The 18,272-nt window shown below is 35.8% G+C and overlaps 1 protein-coding gene across 1 annotated transcript in view; it reads left to right on the forward strand.

The window, feature by feature from the left end:
* SPRED1 (sprouty related EVH1 domain containing 1) overlaps positions 1–18,272 on the forward strand; it is a 58,155-nt gene that overhangs the window by 21,705 nt on the left and 18,178 nt on the right. The window contains exon 2 of the mRNA XM_084207778.1: positions 12,572–12,746. Coding sequence (XP_084063904.1) covers positions 12,572–12,746 — 175 coding nt within the window. The remainder of the gene's footprint in view (positions 1–12,571; positions 12,747–18,272) is intronic.

An 18,272-nucleotide genomic window follows, 5' to 3' on the forward strand; every position in this document is an offset into this window, starting at 1 on the left:
TTGTAGTGTAGGTATGCGAGTTGCCTTGGATTTATTAGGAGGAGATTGTGTAGATCTGTCAGTAGCTTAGTGCTCTCTCACAAGTCTCTGTTAAAGAACCTCCTGAGATCATGCTGCAGAGAATAGTTTCAGGAAAGATTAAAAGAAATCTGATTGCTCTGCATTTTTAGCTGTCTCTGCTTACTCATTGGAAATGCTTCTTAAAACCTTTCTGTCCACTTCTTCATGATGTTTACCAGTTTTCCACCTGTTAAAACTGTTAATATGGTATAGATTTTGATACAGTAACTTGTATTCGCTGGAAATTACTTAATGAATATACAACTTAAAATGAAAAATTTCTATCTTACTCTAGGTTTTTTAATTGGAACCAATCCAACCATTTTTTTCCTAACTTAAATTTGGCTGCAAGATTTTATACTGCCCATTTATTCAGGAAAAAAAAAAAACCAACCAAAAAACCAGTGTATTATAGAAAGCCATAGCATAACAATTGCTTGTCAAACAGTGATGTGCATTGTGATTATGCTTGTCATTGATGAAGGGCACCTAGTTTTTCCTCATGTGTCTGCTTCTTGTTTGGGAAAAGGAGATACTGTTTCCTTTCTCTTTCCTACTTCTTCTGCATCCCTTATTTTTCTTGTCCTAATTCTTTTTTCCTCTCCTTTTTGTTCTTCTCCTTCTTTTTTTCCCCTCTCCTTTTTTTTCTCCACTACTGTTATTTACTTGACAGCAGACAATCTATACAAACCACTTTTTTCCCCCAGTCTTTTAATGTTACTGACTTTTGAAGCATCTATTACTTCACTTTGGTTACTTGACTTCTGGCATTTTAGCTCCCTCTTCTCCTCTTTAAGTAGCACTTTAGGCAAACTTTTTTTTGTTTTTTGTTTGTTTGTTGGGTTTTTTGTTTTGGTGCTTTCTAAAGAAACAGCTGTGTCAGCTGTTTTTTGCTTGGCTTTTTTAATCATCTTTTAATGTAGAATAGGCAATATTAGGTTTTTCCTCAGTTTTCTGTGGAAATATAGATGGTTGTATTGAGTACTGAGCACACAACACTTCCCAGTCAACACAGGGGTGAAGGAAACAAGGATGGGCTACAAGGATTTAACTACCCAATGGTAGCTAAAAGTAGAGTGACAGTTTTAAAATTTTTCTATTCAAATAATCACTTCTCTCTATCTTACTATTTCTGAGAATTTCCTGACTAAAAACGTCTTTTATCCATTCCTCCTGATATTATTGAACTTATAGGGAAATGAATCTGTCTAGGAATTGCTGCATGACTAGAGAAGAGTCTTTCTTCTCTTCCAACTCAATTTAATTTATTGATATTTGAGCAAATTTAAGAAGCAGAGCCCTCAAAACCACTGTTTTACATCCTGTATGTAAAGCTCATATGTGATTAATGCATTCCTAATGTTGAGTTTTGAGCAAAATGTACAGAATTCTGTCAGATGAATGTGTGTGATGCAGCTGATACTTGAAGCTTAAATTCCTAAACGGTGAACATTTTAGCTCAAAGTTTAGTTTGTTAGCACCACCAAAGCAGTCACTTGTAATAGGCTGTTGGTCTTTCAACTTTGCTTTTCAGCATTCATAAAAAAATGTTGATTGCTTTTCTTCAATTAATAAAGCAGGTAATGACTTCTCCTGCCTTATTTGAATTACTTGGGGAGTATCCTTGCAGATAAAGGTACTCAAAAATCGTTGTTGTTTATAGTAAAGGAAAATTATTTGTAATCATCACTGTTTTGATAGTAGACCCTGTCCTTGGAGTATAAATATAGAAGGTCCTTCTGTTGCTGCAGTAAGAGCGAAGATCTGTAACAAAACACATGGGTACTAACGAAAGAGCCAAATTGAAATCCTTGAGTGTGATCTTCTCCACCTACACCTATTTGTCTGTTCTACCAGTTTAATTTCTCCTTATTTTATTTAATATATAATGTCTTCGGTCTCTCTAAGCAGAGATATTTAATTTTCTGGTTGTATTTCTTCAATTATGTAGCCATGATTCATTTCCAGTACTGTTAAATACAAAGACACAAATATTTTTGGAATGGCTTCATGTATATCTCATTAATTTAGTACGTTTTTTTTAGGTTTGTATTTAGCCTATATTTTATAAGCTATTACACTTTATTTTGTATAATAAAAGGGGAAAATGCCACTTAAAACATTTTTACAGTGGATAGCAATCAGCTTTGTCTAGTTAAGCTGTGCAACATTGATGTCAGAGCTGCAACAGAAAAAAAAACCTGCTTAATTGTTCCTATGTGATGTTTCTGTTTCATAGATTGACTGTAGCTGAAAGGCTGTTGTTTCGCTTCTTGCTTGGATTCTACTGTCTAAAAATTGTTTTGAGCTTGCGTTGTCTGCCATGTTGCACTTACTTTCTTGGTACTCTAATCATGTATTTTGTGCAGTTTGACTTAGCTGTCTCCATCACCTTTTTCAGAATTTCTTCCATAGGGTGAAGTTCCACCCTAATTTATCATAGAATGATTTGCAATCCAAGGGAGCCCAGAGGTCATCTAGTGGAAAATTTGGGCAGGGGCATCTTCCACTAGACCAGGTTGCTCAAAGCCCCATCCAAGACACCCTTGAAGACTTCCAGAAATGGAGCATTCACCACTTTTGTGGGAAACCTGTTCCTGTGCCTCACCACACTCACAGTAAAGAACTTCTCCCTAATATCTAAGCCTGTCCTTCATCAGTTTAAGGCCATTAACCTTCTAATGGTATTAATGGTTTTAAAAGTCAAAAAAAGAAACAAGGAGATGTGATTATAACACTAAATTATCTCATTATCTCATCATTTCTGTTGTAAACCCTTTGTTTAGGGTTGTGTTGTTGCCAAAACAAGGAAAATGTATCTGGTGGATCCCTTTTAAGTTGCTGAATAGATGGAGATTCAGTGATTATTGTAGGAGTTCTCATGACTATCATTTATAAAGTGTGAATTTGTTCTTATTTTGGTTTATTACATATTTGATGAGGAAGAGAAATGCATGTGTACTCCTTACTCTTTTTCTGTTCAGTTGCCTACAAGTTTCTAAACTTTTCTTCTGGAAAAGCAGCAAGTAATGGAACTTAAATAATCTTCATTTTGAACTCAGAGGCCTTGCAGTGCCTTATTATTGCTTGTCTCTGTGTTATGTTCATACATGACCCATGTATTCATTACAGGCAGCTTTTTGTAGAAACTCGTGAAGAATAATATTTTAGCAGTAATTTGAATGTGGAATGTAGTAAAACCAAGGCTTAATTATTTTTGGGATGTGCTGTTAAAATTCTTATGTTCTCACCTTAGGGCCCGTGGGTCACCTATTTCTATGCTTAGACTGCTGGTTAGACTGCTTATTATTACTGAGATTATCAAACATAATAATACAATTATATAATGGCTATGTAAGTTACATTATTCTTGTGGATGTATGACAAATATAAAGGGCATACCATTGAAACATTTTGTATAATCCTATTAATTTTTTTCTGGTTTGATGGACTATCATAATAGAAGTATTTGCATTTGTCTTTTACTTGTTTATTTCTGTTTACTTCCTCTCTCTGAAATATTCATGGTTTGTTAAAACTACAGAAAAGACTGTTTCAGGCCATGAAATGTGGTGCTGTGTAGCAAGGGAATGGTAACTTCTTTTTTTTGTTCAGTGAACATACACCTTTAAAAAGGTTCTTTAAGTTATAAGCTTCTTTCTTAAGGCTCATTTGAACTTTTTTTACTTTGACTTTGGTGTTGTTAAGCATCTTGCAGTTTGGTTTGAGTCTTTCTGTTTTGTTAGTGCAGACATTAATAATTTATCCGTTTGTGTATGCTTGAAACATCCTTTTGGATGTTGACTGGTTTTTTATTATGTTAAAAGGAGAAATTTAGCATTAGGGATTTTCTTAGAATATAATCCACTTTGCAAGATCACTTTCATTTATATTGTGTGGTTAAAGTCCTTGAAAAGCCAGGTCAATGTAAATGTTAAGACAAGCTTTAGATCTAACAGTATCAATGAATGATGCCACAGTTTCAATTTACATGGGTTTAACCACATGAATGTTTCTTGTATACAATATTCATTAGCAATCTCACAGCTCAGCAAGGCTGTTTGACTATTTTTATAAGTGTGGATATGCTTTATTTGGTTCCAGGTTCTGTTCCTTTTCTGTGCAGGCTGAGTGGGAAATGCATGCCAGAAATGACCTGTACCTTTCAGAAATTTCTTTTAACTGATAAGAATAAAATTTAGATTTTGTGCTTGCCTACCTAATATCAAGTATTATTTTAGGTCAGTAATCTCAGTACATCTGATGCTTTTTTCTTCCATAATGCATCGCCAAAAGTTCAAGAGTATGTAGCAGTTCACCCCCTAAGCTCTGTTCACCAACAAGCAACTCTGAGCTTCATTGGATGATGCTCATTACAGATGCCCTCTGGCCCAAAGGGTCTGTAGTCCAGGATAACCTGACAGAAATTCAGGCAAGGTAAATACAAAAAATCTGTGATGATGTTTTCTGACCTGTTTGTGAAAGTATAACAGCTTTGTCCTTTATTTTTGCTGTATAAGTTCTTAGGTGGAGGAAAATAATAGCTATCTGAGCATTTGTGGAGTTCTATTCCTAAATACAACAAGCAGTGGGATAAAAAGTACACAGGTGCTTGTTTGAAAAGAATATACTTATTGTACCTTAAGTGAGGTGCTTATTGTACCTTAGTCTGTGAAACCTTAGGGTAGTTAAAATTGTTTATAAGGAATCTTATTTAAGTGGTCTAGAACTTTATTGCAAAATGGCTTGTTGATTAATGTATTCACATCTGTTAACAGGGTTTCCAGTCCTGAAATCCATAACCTCAGTGGCTAGATGACCAGCTTTGACAATGAGAGTGATCCAATTGCACTTGCATACTTCATACTTCGACTTTATGAGCATAAAAGACTGGAAGACAATGGTTGTGAGAGAAGAGAGAATTCTGATTTGTTCAGATACAAATATTACTTAACATCTTTCCATAAATTGTTTTCCTAGATTATAGTATTCTCAGGAAAATGAAAGGTGCAACTGAATCTGCAAGCTTCACTTAAAAAAAAAAATCTAGACTGGATGGTGTTGTCTGATGAAATTTACTGGAAGTGTCAAGTTGTCTTAGTTTCAGTGGAATCTGCCTTAGGCTGCAGACTTGTGCTTGTTTGCTAAGGAGCTCAAGAAAATGAAAAGCTTGTGTTCCATCGTTTCTTAAGATGTTTCTTTGTTTTTGAAAGGTTGGAAAGAAATGGTAACTTTTCTCACTAAAAGCACCCAAACTAAACCTCTTTCTCTTGTTTTATTTGTGGGCTTTTCCATCTTTCTCTACACATTTTCATGGTAAGCAAATCAGAATTAATACATAGCATCAGTATCCAATAGGTTGGTAAGAAACAAGTAATGATTACACTGAATTAAAAGACGGTACAGAGAGTTCTGTACTATAAATGGAATGAAGAGATTCCTGTGGATCTTCAGAAATTCTGAGGTAAGGAAGAAGCAAAAACTATGAGAATATATGCAGAGAAGGGAAGACAGGCTAGAATAGCAAGTGGATATTTCTGGAGTTATGGCTGTCAGCATTTAAAAATGAGGCAAATTTGGGGTTTTCTTCCAGAAAACCCATTAACCTTGGAGGGTACATGAGTACCAGGATCTGACCATCGAATTATGTTACCCATCTGGCTGAAACTGGATGGAATTTAATCCAGAAGTCCTTGGTACCAGCAGACCTCTGTTGTGAACAAGCAGCTGTGGAAGTGATCAAAAAGCATCTTCCATGTCCAGCTTATCTTATAAACTATTACAAAGAGAAATTACATCTTATATGCTATTTATTTAGTTCTGCTGCATGTGTCCAGAACCTGTGGAGCCATCTTCGAATGCTACCTTGAGTCTTTTTAATTTTTGTGGGGAAGGGTAAAAAGAAAAATAAGGTTTTTTGGGTTTTTTATTTGATTGTGCATTTTATATTAGATGCCATTTTCTAAGTAATATGTCTTGACCAGATAGTGTTACAGAACTCTTTCTATTATGAAAATTTAGGCCTTCAGAAGGCAGTTTCTTTGAAAGGAGTAGAATCCAAGTATGCATTTATCTTTAGTGTGATAAATATTGCTTCATTTAACCAACCCTCATAGATGACATACAAACATAATAGAAACTAGCTACAATTATCAAAGAAGAGAAAATGCTGGGGAACAGGGCTAAAATGTTTTTCATACAAATGTCAAATATGTACTTTATATGTAATTTTGATGGGTTTCAAATCTTAACAGCTTCTCCATTCTTCATATGTTCTTGTGCTTTGCAAAAGAGTTTACAGCTGCAGCCTTTCTTCCTTGCAGCATTGATTACTTTACATGGACATAAATCTTAAATTGTCTGTATTCAAATAGGAACACTATAACCCCATTCCTGCTTTTAATTTTTTCTTAATTATTCTTATATTGTGTCCAAAAGAACACTTCATGACGGCAATATAGTATTTTGACACTTTTTCATTTGTGTCTCATATTCTCTTTTGAATTGTAGGTGCACTGTTAAACAGCTTGTTTTATGAGCCTCTTCTACTAAATAAGAATTGTAATAATGTATTTTTGGCTCTTTCAGGATACCAGTTATCCCTTCCTTTTGTAATACTGTTTCCCATGTAGCTTTTTCATTTTGCCATTTTGGGTTCAAGTTATTTTGCTTGATAGCTCAGGTTTCTGTAAATAGAATTTCTTCTTGTTGTTTTCTTTTGTTTTTTGAGGTTTGTTATTTGAGCAGAAATGTTCCATTCAGGTTTTTTGACAAAATCCCAAGCTATTCAGTAAATCAGTGTGGTTACCAATATCCTAAATGTAACAGCATTTGTCTGTAGTTCCTTCTAGAAATCCATGTCTTTCCTTGCTAAACTCCTCAAAGAAAGAAACTTCCTAGGCATAGTAGCCATGCACATTTGCTGTTTATTGTGAGGAATACCTCTTGCCTCTTTTTAAAGGAGAAAATCTGACAAGTCTTGCATTCTCGCAGCGTAAGAGTTTGGTGTATATTCTGATTTGTTTATATAATTTTGAGAGGAGAAAGGTAACAGAGGCTTTTTAAGCAAAGCCTCATTTAGTAGCTGTTATTATGGCAATTTCCTCTTCATTAAAAAATAAGAACATATGCTGTCATACATTTTCTTGATGTAAATTATGTCTTCTTTAGCACTTGTGCTACATTTTCATCTCCTTCTGTTTTAGGTAAGTCATTAATATTTTGTGCCAGTGGCACTCATTCTCTAAACCTTTAGTAACAAAGGGTTTATAACATCAGCCGTGTATTGGTGACATGATTTTTCTTTCTATATTGAGTCAATATTTAAAAAATGATATCTGCAAGTAAAACAGACTTTAGCTTAGTGGTCTGACAGTACTTTTTGGTATATGGGCATGCATGTACTCATGAGCACTTCTCTAGCTGGGAATCATAAAGTCTTCTGCTAAGCTGTTTGGATAATAAGAACCATAAAAAGCCAGTGTATGCTCTTTTGGTAAGGCTACAAACACAGAAGTATATTGTACCAGAACTTGGAGGGAGTAAAGTATGTGTGTGAAGTGCCAGTCAAAGGTAGAGCCTTGATCCATGACCATTTCACATTTGGAGACCAGCCTGAAGCTGTTACATGTGTGCCAGCAAAGATAGTGCAATTTCATAGCAGAGTGTGTCATGATTTTTCAGAATGCCTTTTTTCTCCCCTTAGCCTTGTCAGAAGTGTTTAAATAGCAGTTTGCACAGTGACTACTCTTGCTTCAAAGTATCATGAATTCTTCTAAATTAACCCATATATTTATAGATTATATTTATGAAGTTGTGTTTTATTGAAATTGCTGTGCTTTGAAATATGATATTAAAGAAAAGAAAGAATAATTGAGATTGGAGGGCATCTCCGGTTGTCATCTTCCCTGCTGCTCAAAGAAGGGTCACCTAAATCTGCTTACCCAGGACTCTGTCCAGGTGGATTTTGGAACTCTTCAAGGATGGAGACTCACAATTTCTCTGGATAACCTGTGACAGTACTTGGGTACCCTCACAGTGAAGATGTGGTTGCTGATATTCAAAGGGAACTTCCTGTGTTTCAGTTTGTGTCCATTGTCACTGGTGCTCTCACTGGGCACCTCTGAAAAGAGCCTCTGGCTATCCTCTTTGCACCCTCTGAGCTATTGGTATACACTAATACCCACAAGTCTTCTCTTCTTCCGCCTAAGATGTCCCAGCTCTCTCAGCCTTCCCTCATATGATGGATGCTTCTGTCTCATAATTATTTTTGTTGCCCACTCCAAGGTCCATGTCTCTTGTGTACTGGGAAGCCCAACACTGGACAGAGCTCTCCAGGGCTGACTAGAGACAGGGGATCGGCCTCTGTGACCTGCTGGTGAAATTGTTGGCCTCCTTTGTCCCAAGGGCATGTTTTTGGCTTGTGTTAAGCTTGGTGTCCATATGAAACTCGAGGTCCTTTTCTTCAAATCTCCTTTCCAGCTTTGAAAGAAATTTTAATTCTAAATATTTTTACCAAAGCTGAAAGAGTCAGTTTCTCTTATGGTTCAGTTTATATTTCCACTTGGAGATTCAGGTTTCTCGATGGTAATGGTAGTAGCTGTACAGTACTAAAAAAAAAGAATTTGCAATTACAATACAATCGCTTTAAGCAACATTTCTGAAATCACTTTTGTTTTTCAGTCCTGTATTAAAATGTGCAAAATGCAGTACAAGTAGAAGAATGACAATGTTTAATATGAATTGGGAGAGAAAAGATTTGCAGACTGTTGAAACTAGGTTAAAATAAAATGTATGTAAAGCAACAAGATGGTTGCTTCCCCACTATCCCAAACATCTCTTCCCTTTTCTACAATTGTGTTCGTTCCCCAGCCACCAAAAGCAGGTTTGTTCCTTAGCTGTTGAGCTGAAGGTCCCAGCCTGTCTTGGCCAGTGATGTGCCTCCTGCACTTGCACAACAGTTTAGTCATCCAGCTTATAAGTCAGTTTGGGCCCAAGAGCATTGCAGTGATATAAACACACAAGGACTGTAGGTCATATCTTTCCTCATATCTTTCCTGTCCACTCATGGTTTATAACCTTTTGATTCTGCCCCTAATGCTTTCTTAGGCTGCTTAATTCACCCCACTTCAGATTTTGATTTTTGTATAAGAATAATCTTCATGTGATTGTATTTTTAGAATGAAACTTCACACAACATATTTATTATGCTACCTTAAAATTGCTTTGTTTCAGGTTTACTAGCTAAAGCACTCAGACACATACTGTACTCCTCAGTAAGTCTTCACTGCTAGAGGGAAAAACAGTGTAGATTACCTTTTTTTTCCTCTTTTTCCTTTATTCCAATTTATAATTCCCTTTAATCACATTGGAATACCATACTCTTATCTTCTACCTGAGGCACTCAGTTGTTAGAGAGATCTTTTTCCTTATTAAAAAGTAAGGACATCTTTTACTAAAAAGTAAAAGATCTTGGATTCCAGTGTCATTGTCCCCAGTCTTACTGATCCTCAGTACTGACTTTAAGAAAGCAGCATGCTCCTTTGTCCAGAGTACCATTTCATTTAAACCTTGCTCTGCCTCAAAATTTCCAGTGGCCACAACCAAAACCGGGGAGTCTCAGGAAAGGTTGGCTGTGCAGTAGCTTTGGACCTGCTGTTGCAATGCTGCCTTCATGCTCCATTTCACTCTCTTGTGGTAGCTCTGGTAAAGGCTTTGTAAGAGCAATGCTCAACTGATTGCCCTGTTTGTTTGGTTTTTTCTTTTGTTCAGGTATTCCTGATACAGCTGCTAAACATGCAAGAGTAGGTAAAAACCTTAGGCTAGGAAAAACCTTAGGCTAGGAAAACACTAGAGCCTCGTCTGCCCTTTTTTTGACTGCTAAGGTACACCAGCAGTTGAACAATTTGTTCTGAAGTTCCCAAGAGTAGATGGGGCTATAATGCTTACAGATACAAGACTTCAAAGTGCTTTTGTAGTGCCAGTAGTGTGACATGCAGATCCTGTTTTGTTTGCAGAGGATTTTGGAAATGGGAATAATTTATAGGTCCTGCCCCTGCATTCTGGTTAATTGCAAACCAGCTTGTGTTGTTGCTAAATATACCTATTTTACCAATTGTGAGTTCCATTCAAATATAAAAAAAATACTTAAAAACAACCACCAACAGAAACATAAAACTAAAAATCTTTTTGTAGACTTAGACATTTTTACAAGTGCAGAATTTGTCTTACTAATCTACAGGATGGTTATATGGAAAAACTGGCTTGTTTCAATTTAAAAGATTGTTCATTAAATACTACCTTTTGGGGAATTTTATTTTGCACTAATGCAGTGGATTTGATAGTAGTTTCTAAAATATTTGAAAGGATAAATGTTTAAAACATTCATTTGGAGTATATGAAAAGCAAATCAAAAGACCAGACTAAGCATCTCAGTATAGGATAGGGGGAAAACTCAACACTGACAGAGAACTCTATTGATTGGAAGTAGCTTATGCCTCTGTCTTTGCTTCTTAGCAGTTCTTGGAAAGAAAATGTATATGGAGTGTGAACTTCCATTTTAAGAAAAAATTAATGTTGTAGGTTTTTCTCATGTAGCCTAAGGGAAGTTCTCCTTAACTGAATTCTTGCTGCAGTTGGTTGATATACAAATAAAAGCTCTAATATTCAGATTTGCAACAAAATTTAAAAGCTAAATTTGTGGTTCACTTAAATTGGGAATACAAAGACAGTTTTTAGGCTTAACCAATTGTTGCATCCTATTTCTTATTGGTTTAGAGGGGAGTCCTGGTGTCCTCAGCTTCTGTCAGGAGAGGCTCCTCTGAGAGAAACGAGATGAAAGACTACCTGTGTATGAAGGGCACAACTACAGTCTGACCTTAGCACACAGTGATAGAGGCCAGTGAATGAATGAGTCAACTTTCAGTAATATTATTCAGCATTGAGATGTAGCCAGTTGTGTTTGCAGATATTGAAATTGTGATAGATACATACCATGAAGGATTGGATTTTTCTTTATTTTATTTGTCTGCTGTGTTTGAGTACTTTACTAAAAGATGTTGGTAAAGAAGTGGTGAGCAACATTGACTGAACCGTCATTTTAACTATGAGATTTAGAAGAGAGGAGGGGGCTTTGCTCAGAGGCAGCAAACTAAATACAGCTGCTTACAAGCTAAAAATTTATAGTCTTGTAAAATTTTCCATTTTACAAACTGTTATGTACTTAGGCTTTACATGCTTGCAGCAAAATTCTTATATATATGTGTGTGTTTGTGTGTATATATATATATATATGCACACAAATGAATCATATTTATGAATCATACATGTGTGTGAGAATGTAACATATTAATTATGCAAAAAAGCCTACCTTTGTTATTTTTGGGATTTTCAGGGGGGTGTTGGAAAGAAAGCAGTGATCTTTTAAAAGTGCAACAGCTTCATGAATAGTTTTATCTCAAATATAGAAGGAACAACTTTGATCTATTCTAATATTTCTTCTTCAGCCCTTAAGTTTGACATCACTGGTACTAAGTGGCATAAATACTTAAACCCTCAATCAGGAATATGTTGCAAAAAGATAACACCTTATTTTAAGGTGTTGAAATGTTCAATCATCAACTGCTACATTCATCCAGTAAACTGTACTTCAAATATAGCCTCTTATCCTTGGCAAACCATGGTGTTTTCTAAGTGATATAGCGGCAAATTCATAACCAAAATGAAAAGTTTTTATTTAATTTAAAAGAAAAAACTAAGAGTAGAGAAAGAGGGAAATGACCAAAATCTCGTTTTCCAATACTCTGGAGTTTGGCTTTTAAGTAATGACATGGTAATAATTTGTTTATTTTATAAAAATCCTAAATGATGGAAAAATATGTTAGATTGTAAAATTAAAGTAAGTTGTGGCAAGTAGACACTGCAAATGTGGATCTTAAGTAGTTGTAACTGGTTCTGTTTTCAAACCCCACCATGTGTGTCCTGACCTACCCTTGCAAAGAACGAGTTACATGCATGGGGAGGAGGGATGGATGAAGGGAAGCAGGGTTTCTGCCTAGAAGCCTGTTCTTTAGATTTCAGTGACAGAAGGCCTGACCTCTTTCTGTTTTCTTATTCTCTTTTCTGTGCGATTTCATGATGGCTGACTGGCTTCATGATTAGTCTAAAATAAATCAGGAGTTGATTCATATTCTCTTTCCTGCCCTCTAGCTAGATCATTGAGTGTAAAGTTTTTGGAAGAATATGAGTTTGATTTGGCAGCTATGTTCTCTGGTTAAGCCTCTTTACAAAAGATCATGACCTCTGAGAAGTCCTTAGGAAGGCACAAAAATAGAGAGGAACATTTTTTAGAGGGTGGTCTTAAATTGTTTTCTTCTAGGTGATGTTTGTGGAGAGACAGTGCTAATTATTGTGATCTTGGTTGTGGGTTTGTTGGTTTTGTTTTGTTTTTTACTAGGCTTAGATTTTACTAGACTTTATGGAAAACTAATGTCTTCTTTTGCTTCTCTTTCAGTAATAGTTATGCACGAGTGCGAGCTGTGGTGATGACCCGGGATGACTCAAGTGGTGGATGGTTGCCACTCGGAGGGGGTGGACTAAGCTGTGTCACAGTCTTCAAAGTCATTCCCCAGGAAGAGAATAGCTGTGCTGATTTTCTTATCCATGGAGAACGACTCAGGGATAAAACGGTAACAATTTTTATCTGTTTAATGATTATACTAAAACTATATAGGACATAGGTATAGATGCTTGCTTATTATTGCCTATGGATTACAAGTAAATTTATAGTCTCAGTCTAATGCTGCTGCTGAACTTCTCTATACCAATGATTGTGTACCAAAAGAGCCAGTTATTTTATTTGGTTTTGATTCTGCTTTTTTAGAATCAAGTGCATTGATTTTTTTTTTTTTTTTTTTTTTTAGGAACTCTCCATCCATTTTAGGAAAAATTTTGCTATCAATTTTTCTTCCAATGAAAGATTAGAGTTAAATCTTGTTTCTATACCAGTGATACTGCATTTAGGAGTGTTGGAAATGAGAATTTTATTAAGAATATGAAACCAGGTGGAATTGCTTAGTAGTGATTTGGTTAGCTGTGGAATATGGCTATGACAAAAAGAAGCCATTTTAGATGAGAACAGCTTCGTATTGAAAGACAGCATGAAGCTGACAGGTCCAAGAATTGACCTGGTTTGATGAATACAAAGTATCCATTCATCAGCTACCTTACATAAAATACCAGTAATAAATGTCTCTTAAGAGGCATCATGAAAATCATCCTTGCAAAAGGAAAACTGGTGCAGGATCTCAGCCATTTCTACATGCAGACCTAAGGAAGACAAAATGGGATTACTAAGGATTGCTTGGTTACTTGTATGGCAAACAGATTTCTGAATGGGGCTGTGTTTTACTGTGGAAAGAAAGAGAAGTAGAGAAGGCACAAAAGCTCCATCTTAATGACTTTTTGCAAGAATTTATTATTTTCTGCAAATGAATGTTGACTCCTCTGTAAGCTTAAAAGATAGAATTACTTCTTACACTGTACTATTGACCCTTCCTCAGCACACCAGTTTCTCGCCTGAGGCAGGACTGCTGAGTTTTCTGCCTTGACTGTGACTATTGTAGGAAGAGAGCATATAAATAGAAATTCTGCTGACTCAGTTGTTTCAGTGGGGCGTAGCGCAATTAGCAGAGTACCCTGTGTTCCCGCACAGCTACGTGCACCTGCAGTTCCTTCCTCACTTTGCAGTAGTTCCCTTTAGAACTTTTTTTAGCCTTGTTGAGGCTCTTTTTGAGAAGCTTAATTGCATTTAGAGATACTTGATAATTTTTTCTTTATTCTTAATACTTGGAATATTCACAGCTTGCCATAAGAATAATAAAATGCTCTGAAGTAGAGACTGGTTTATTGTTTTGCCTGCATGCATATAAAAATGTCTGGTCATCAGTGTCCTGATCTGTTTGCAGATTTCCTCTAGGCAAGACTTGTTTTGTTTCTACTTCTGGTGGAAGGTTTTAAATGTTTCTCCTTCTCTTCCTGTCTAAAATGAAGCTCATGTTAGCATGAATATTTTTTCCAAACCTTTATTGTCTTGAGCAGTTTATGGTGTGGTTTTTTTTGGTTTTTTGGTGTGTGTGTGTCCCATCCTGTGTCCATCTGTCTTCCTTGTACTTGTCCCCCAAATGTGACCTAACAAGATCTTGTAGTTATGGGAAGTTGCTGTTGGAAGTCAGCCTCTCAAAAACATGGGATAAAATGTGGGAGAAGTGCAGCTGGGATGAACATCTCTCCTGTGCATGTTGAATAAAGCTCAGGGAAGGAACAAATGTAAATTTAGGGTGTGGAGAGGAACATTGGAGAACCAGCAATTAATTGATAACTGAATGCAAGTCAGTGTATTCATGTATTTCTGCAGACTTCAGTTAATGCAATTATAAGCAACAGCTAATGTGTAATGAATTAACGACCAAGTTGTATGGAATGCAACACGACCCCACTTGGCACAGAAGGAACAAGATCTACACCAAGAAATGTGATGACAAAATTAGGTCATGACACTTATTTAGAAGGGCAAAAGATAGCAGGCACTGAAAAAGAAATTCTGTTGGACCCGTCACTGAGTCTAAAACTGTTCTGATCATTATGCCTTCAATATGGTTAATGGTTTTACATTCATTCTTAGGATATTCCTGTGGATTCACTGTTCAAGCACAAATTTTAACCTTTACTTTAATGAGGCCAAACAAGTGGGGTTTTACTCCAAATAGAAGTGACTGGTGACTATTTCATAATAATTATATATTTCAATTTTTATTTTAAAGTGAAGTAAAAGTGGAAGCAACTATTTGCTATTGAGTTGAGACCAAATATTTTGATAATCTTCAAATTTGGTGGAAGTGTTATGCTGAATCTACTGTTCCTGTACACCAACTTCCCTTTAGTCTCATTTTAGAATGCCCTTTGTAAATCTCAATGCCTGAATAATCTTTGAAGTTAGTATGCTATTTAGTTGGTTGCTCTGCCATTGTATTTGAAAAGAGTGTTAGAATTTTTTTTTTTAAAGTTTCCTAAACAATTTCTAACTTTTTAGTTATTCAGACTTGAGTACATGTGTCTTCTGGAATGTTTAATTAATAACCTACTGTAATATCTACAAGTCACTTGGACCATGGTTTCCATTTTGCTAAACCTTTTGCAAGGTACACACAGCTGTTTCTGAAAATACTTCTATGGATTAAAAGAGAGAGTCATTTTTACAAATCAACTTCCCCATATTCTCTAAAGTCACAGTACATGTTGCTAAAATACCTTTCTAATCAAGATTATATCTTGATTTTCTCTGGCCAATATGTCTCTTCTTTTGTTAACTGGCTTAGCCTCCAGAAAAGGTGCAGAAATTCCTTATCCTGGAAACCTAGAGTGTGGAACTTGGAGCACTTTTCTGTGACATGGGGAAGCATAGGTTTTGAAATATCTTAGGTTATAGAAAATAAATGGAGTAAATGGATCTATAGCTTTTATCTAGGATAAATGAGAATCATAATGCCAGTATAACTGTTTAACCAATGTATCAGTAGAAGTGTGAAATTATCTCCAAACCAGCTTGAAATCCATAGGTGAGGTATTTACTGGAGGTATCTTCCAGATGCCTATTAAATGGTTATACTGAAGAGGAATTAGCTTTAGTTGCTGCTTCTCACACTACATTGCAGTACCATTCCAGTGTGCCAGATATTTCCATGTATTTTATAGGCTATGCAGGCATTTAATTATAACAATAGATCTCGGCCTGTAAGTCAGCTGTATAAATTAAATACTCTGGAATGAACATGAAAATATTGAAGATCCTTGTTGGAGAGGGCTTGTCTTGTTTCTTTTTAGACCTGAGAGGCAGGTTGCTGTTAGCCCCTCTATGAACCAGCTTCAGACTACGTGTAGACTTCCATAATTTTTGTGCAGTACACAGCTATTTAAAACATCTTGTGGCGTTAACAAAAAGCATCCTAGTTATCTGAGAAGAAAATCAACGTGGTGGCTCCATTGAATTAATTTGAGAGAGAATGCTCCGCACTAGTTTGCTCAGGTTGTTTAGATTTGTGTTGGAATGTAAGGGTATTTCATGAAGACTTTTCCCATAATTACACATTTCCCGCTTGATTATAATCACCTTCCTAGATCAGGCTCCAGCCAGTCTGCTCGGAACAATTGCACTCCCTCAGAACCTGGTCAGATCTGCTGTTCTCTCTTTCTGTGTTTACAGTAGCTCTCTTCTATCTCAATGGCTATGCACATATTCGGCTCAAACTTACTGGTTTTCAGGCTTTGGTGAATTTTACCTTCTTGAATGCGAAGTCTAATAGACTTCTCTGGTTTATTTTCTTCTCCAGACTTTTGCCGCGCAAGTTTTTATCAAAGGAGGAAAAAAATATTACTAGTATCTTGTAGATCATGAATCAGGCATAATGAAGTTTAAAATCTTTCCTTTGAATAAAAACCAGTTGTGTAAAGGGAGAGACACAAAGGTAAAACTGAATAGAAATACCTTTCTCTTCTAAAAATCTGCTTTTTACAAACTTAAATATTTACTTTTTAAATTGTGTTTGAAGTTTGAGGGAAGGTTGATTCTGATGGGCTGTAGTACAGCCCAGTACATCACTTTCTTTTTAAACTGAATCAAAAGTATGCATAGAATAATTGTCATATGGTTACTGTGGCACTGGGTTCATATACTCTGTAGCATGAATATACTCAGGTCTTGCTGCTTGTTCCCAGGAGTAAAGCAGAATAGGCACTGAGAAACTATGTGCTTATATGTTTGTAGATTTGGGTTGGGAATGAGAAACAGTGAAGCTGTCTATCTTACATGTGCTCTTGTAAGCTTTGAAAGTACAGCCAGAAAACAGTAAAATAGTATCTAGGATCTCAAAATGTCCAATTATTTGGTCTTTTACCAAGACAGAAATTTGCATCAAATGCAAAAGTTTTGTTGGTTTTTTTGGTTTTTTTTTTCTTTCTGAAATAAGCTCTAAATAATGATGTCATATCTTCAATACTCATTTTATTTCTGTTTAAAAATATTTGGGTTTTAAGTGCTGAAGTAGAAAATTTCTGACTCTGGAGATTGATCTTGTCTACATAAGCCAAATTAATCTTATTATCTTTGAAGATTTAGGTTTTAGAGGTGAGAAAGGAAATATTAGGAAAACAAGTATTTTTGAGTAGCAATGAATTCATTGGTGTTACATTTAATGACATCTAGATATTAAAAGGAGCATTTTATTAAATAACAGGAGACATAGAGCATAAATAGGGCTCTCTATTTATGCTCTGAGAATTTAAATTTTGGTCATGTGGATCTGGTTTTCTTCTGTCTTGAGTCTGATGATTCTGCAACATTTTCCATTAGGTGCCTAGGTGGATGTTTCATATTGGTATGGAAGTCTTATACTGAAATCTCCAAATGAAGAAAACCTTCAGAACAGTAACCCATAGGGTTTTGAAATGAAACTTAATTAAGCTGTAGGCATTTTATTTACAATTTTTTGGGCCTTTGCTGCACTTATCCCTGGAGATCTTGGGAAAGGTCTACCTAAAAAGGTTTGGGAGTGCATATTTTGGATAACGATGTGGAAGAGTATGTGACCTTCACATGTGGAGAGTTCTGAACCATAGCAAAGCGCACTAAAAATAATTGGAGTTTTTAAATATATCTGCATTGAAAAAGCTTGGTTTGCATTTCCAGGCCTTGGAGAATATGTGTATGAGGATACTTCCTCCAAAGGCCCCATGATAGCTCACATGCTTGAGCATAAGGTAGCCTTTGGCAAAATTAAGTTTTACAATTTAAAAATTCACTATTGCTGCAAAGCATAGAAGTGTTTCAGGGAGAGAGAAATGCTTCTGGGGATGCTTGGTATGTTTTTAATTTGAATTGCATTTTTTGTATTTCTGAATGTAACAAATACTATTGAAGTGCTGGATATTTACAAATTTGTGTCCCACTGCTAATTGAGACCTATAGCTTTTCAGCTTTCTCTCAGGTAGGGCAGGAATCAAGTCCTGCTTAATTATAATGCAACATATTTTTCCCTTTTCAATGCCTTTTCACTGATACCTTCTGTGTTTAGCAGTTTGTTTTCATACAGGTTTAGACAGGAAAAATCAGTGTCACTCCCTCTAATGTGTCATTTCCTTGAATCAAGTTGAAAACAATT

This window comes from Fringilla coelebs (genome assembly GCF_963513975.1).
Source record: "Fringilla coelebs genome assembly, chromosome: 6".
NCBI classification, from domain to species: Eukaryota; Metazoa; Chordata; class Aves; order Passeriformes; family Fringillidae; genus Fringilla; species Fringilla coelebs.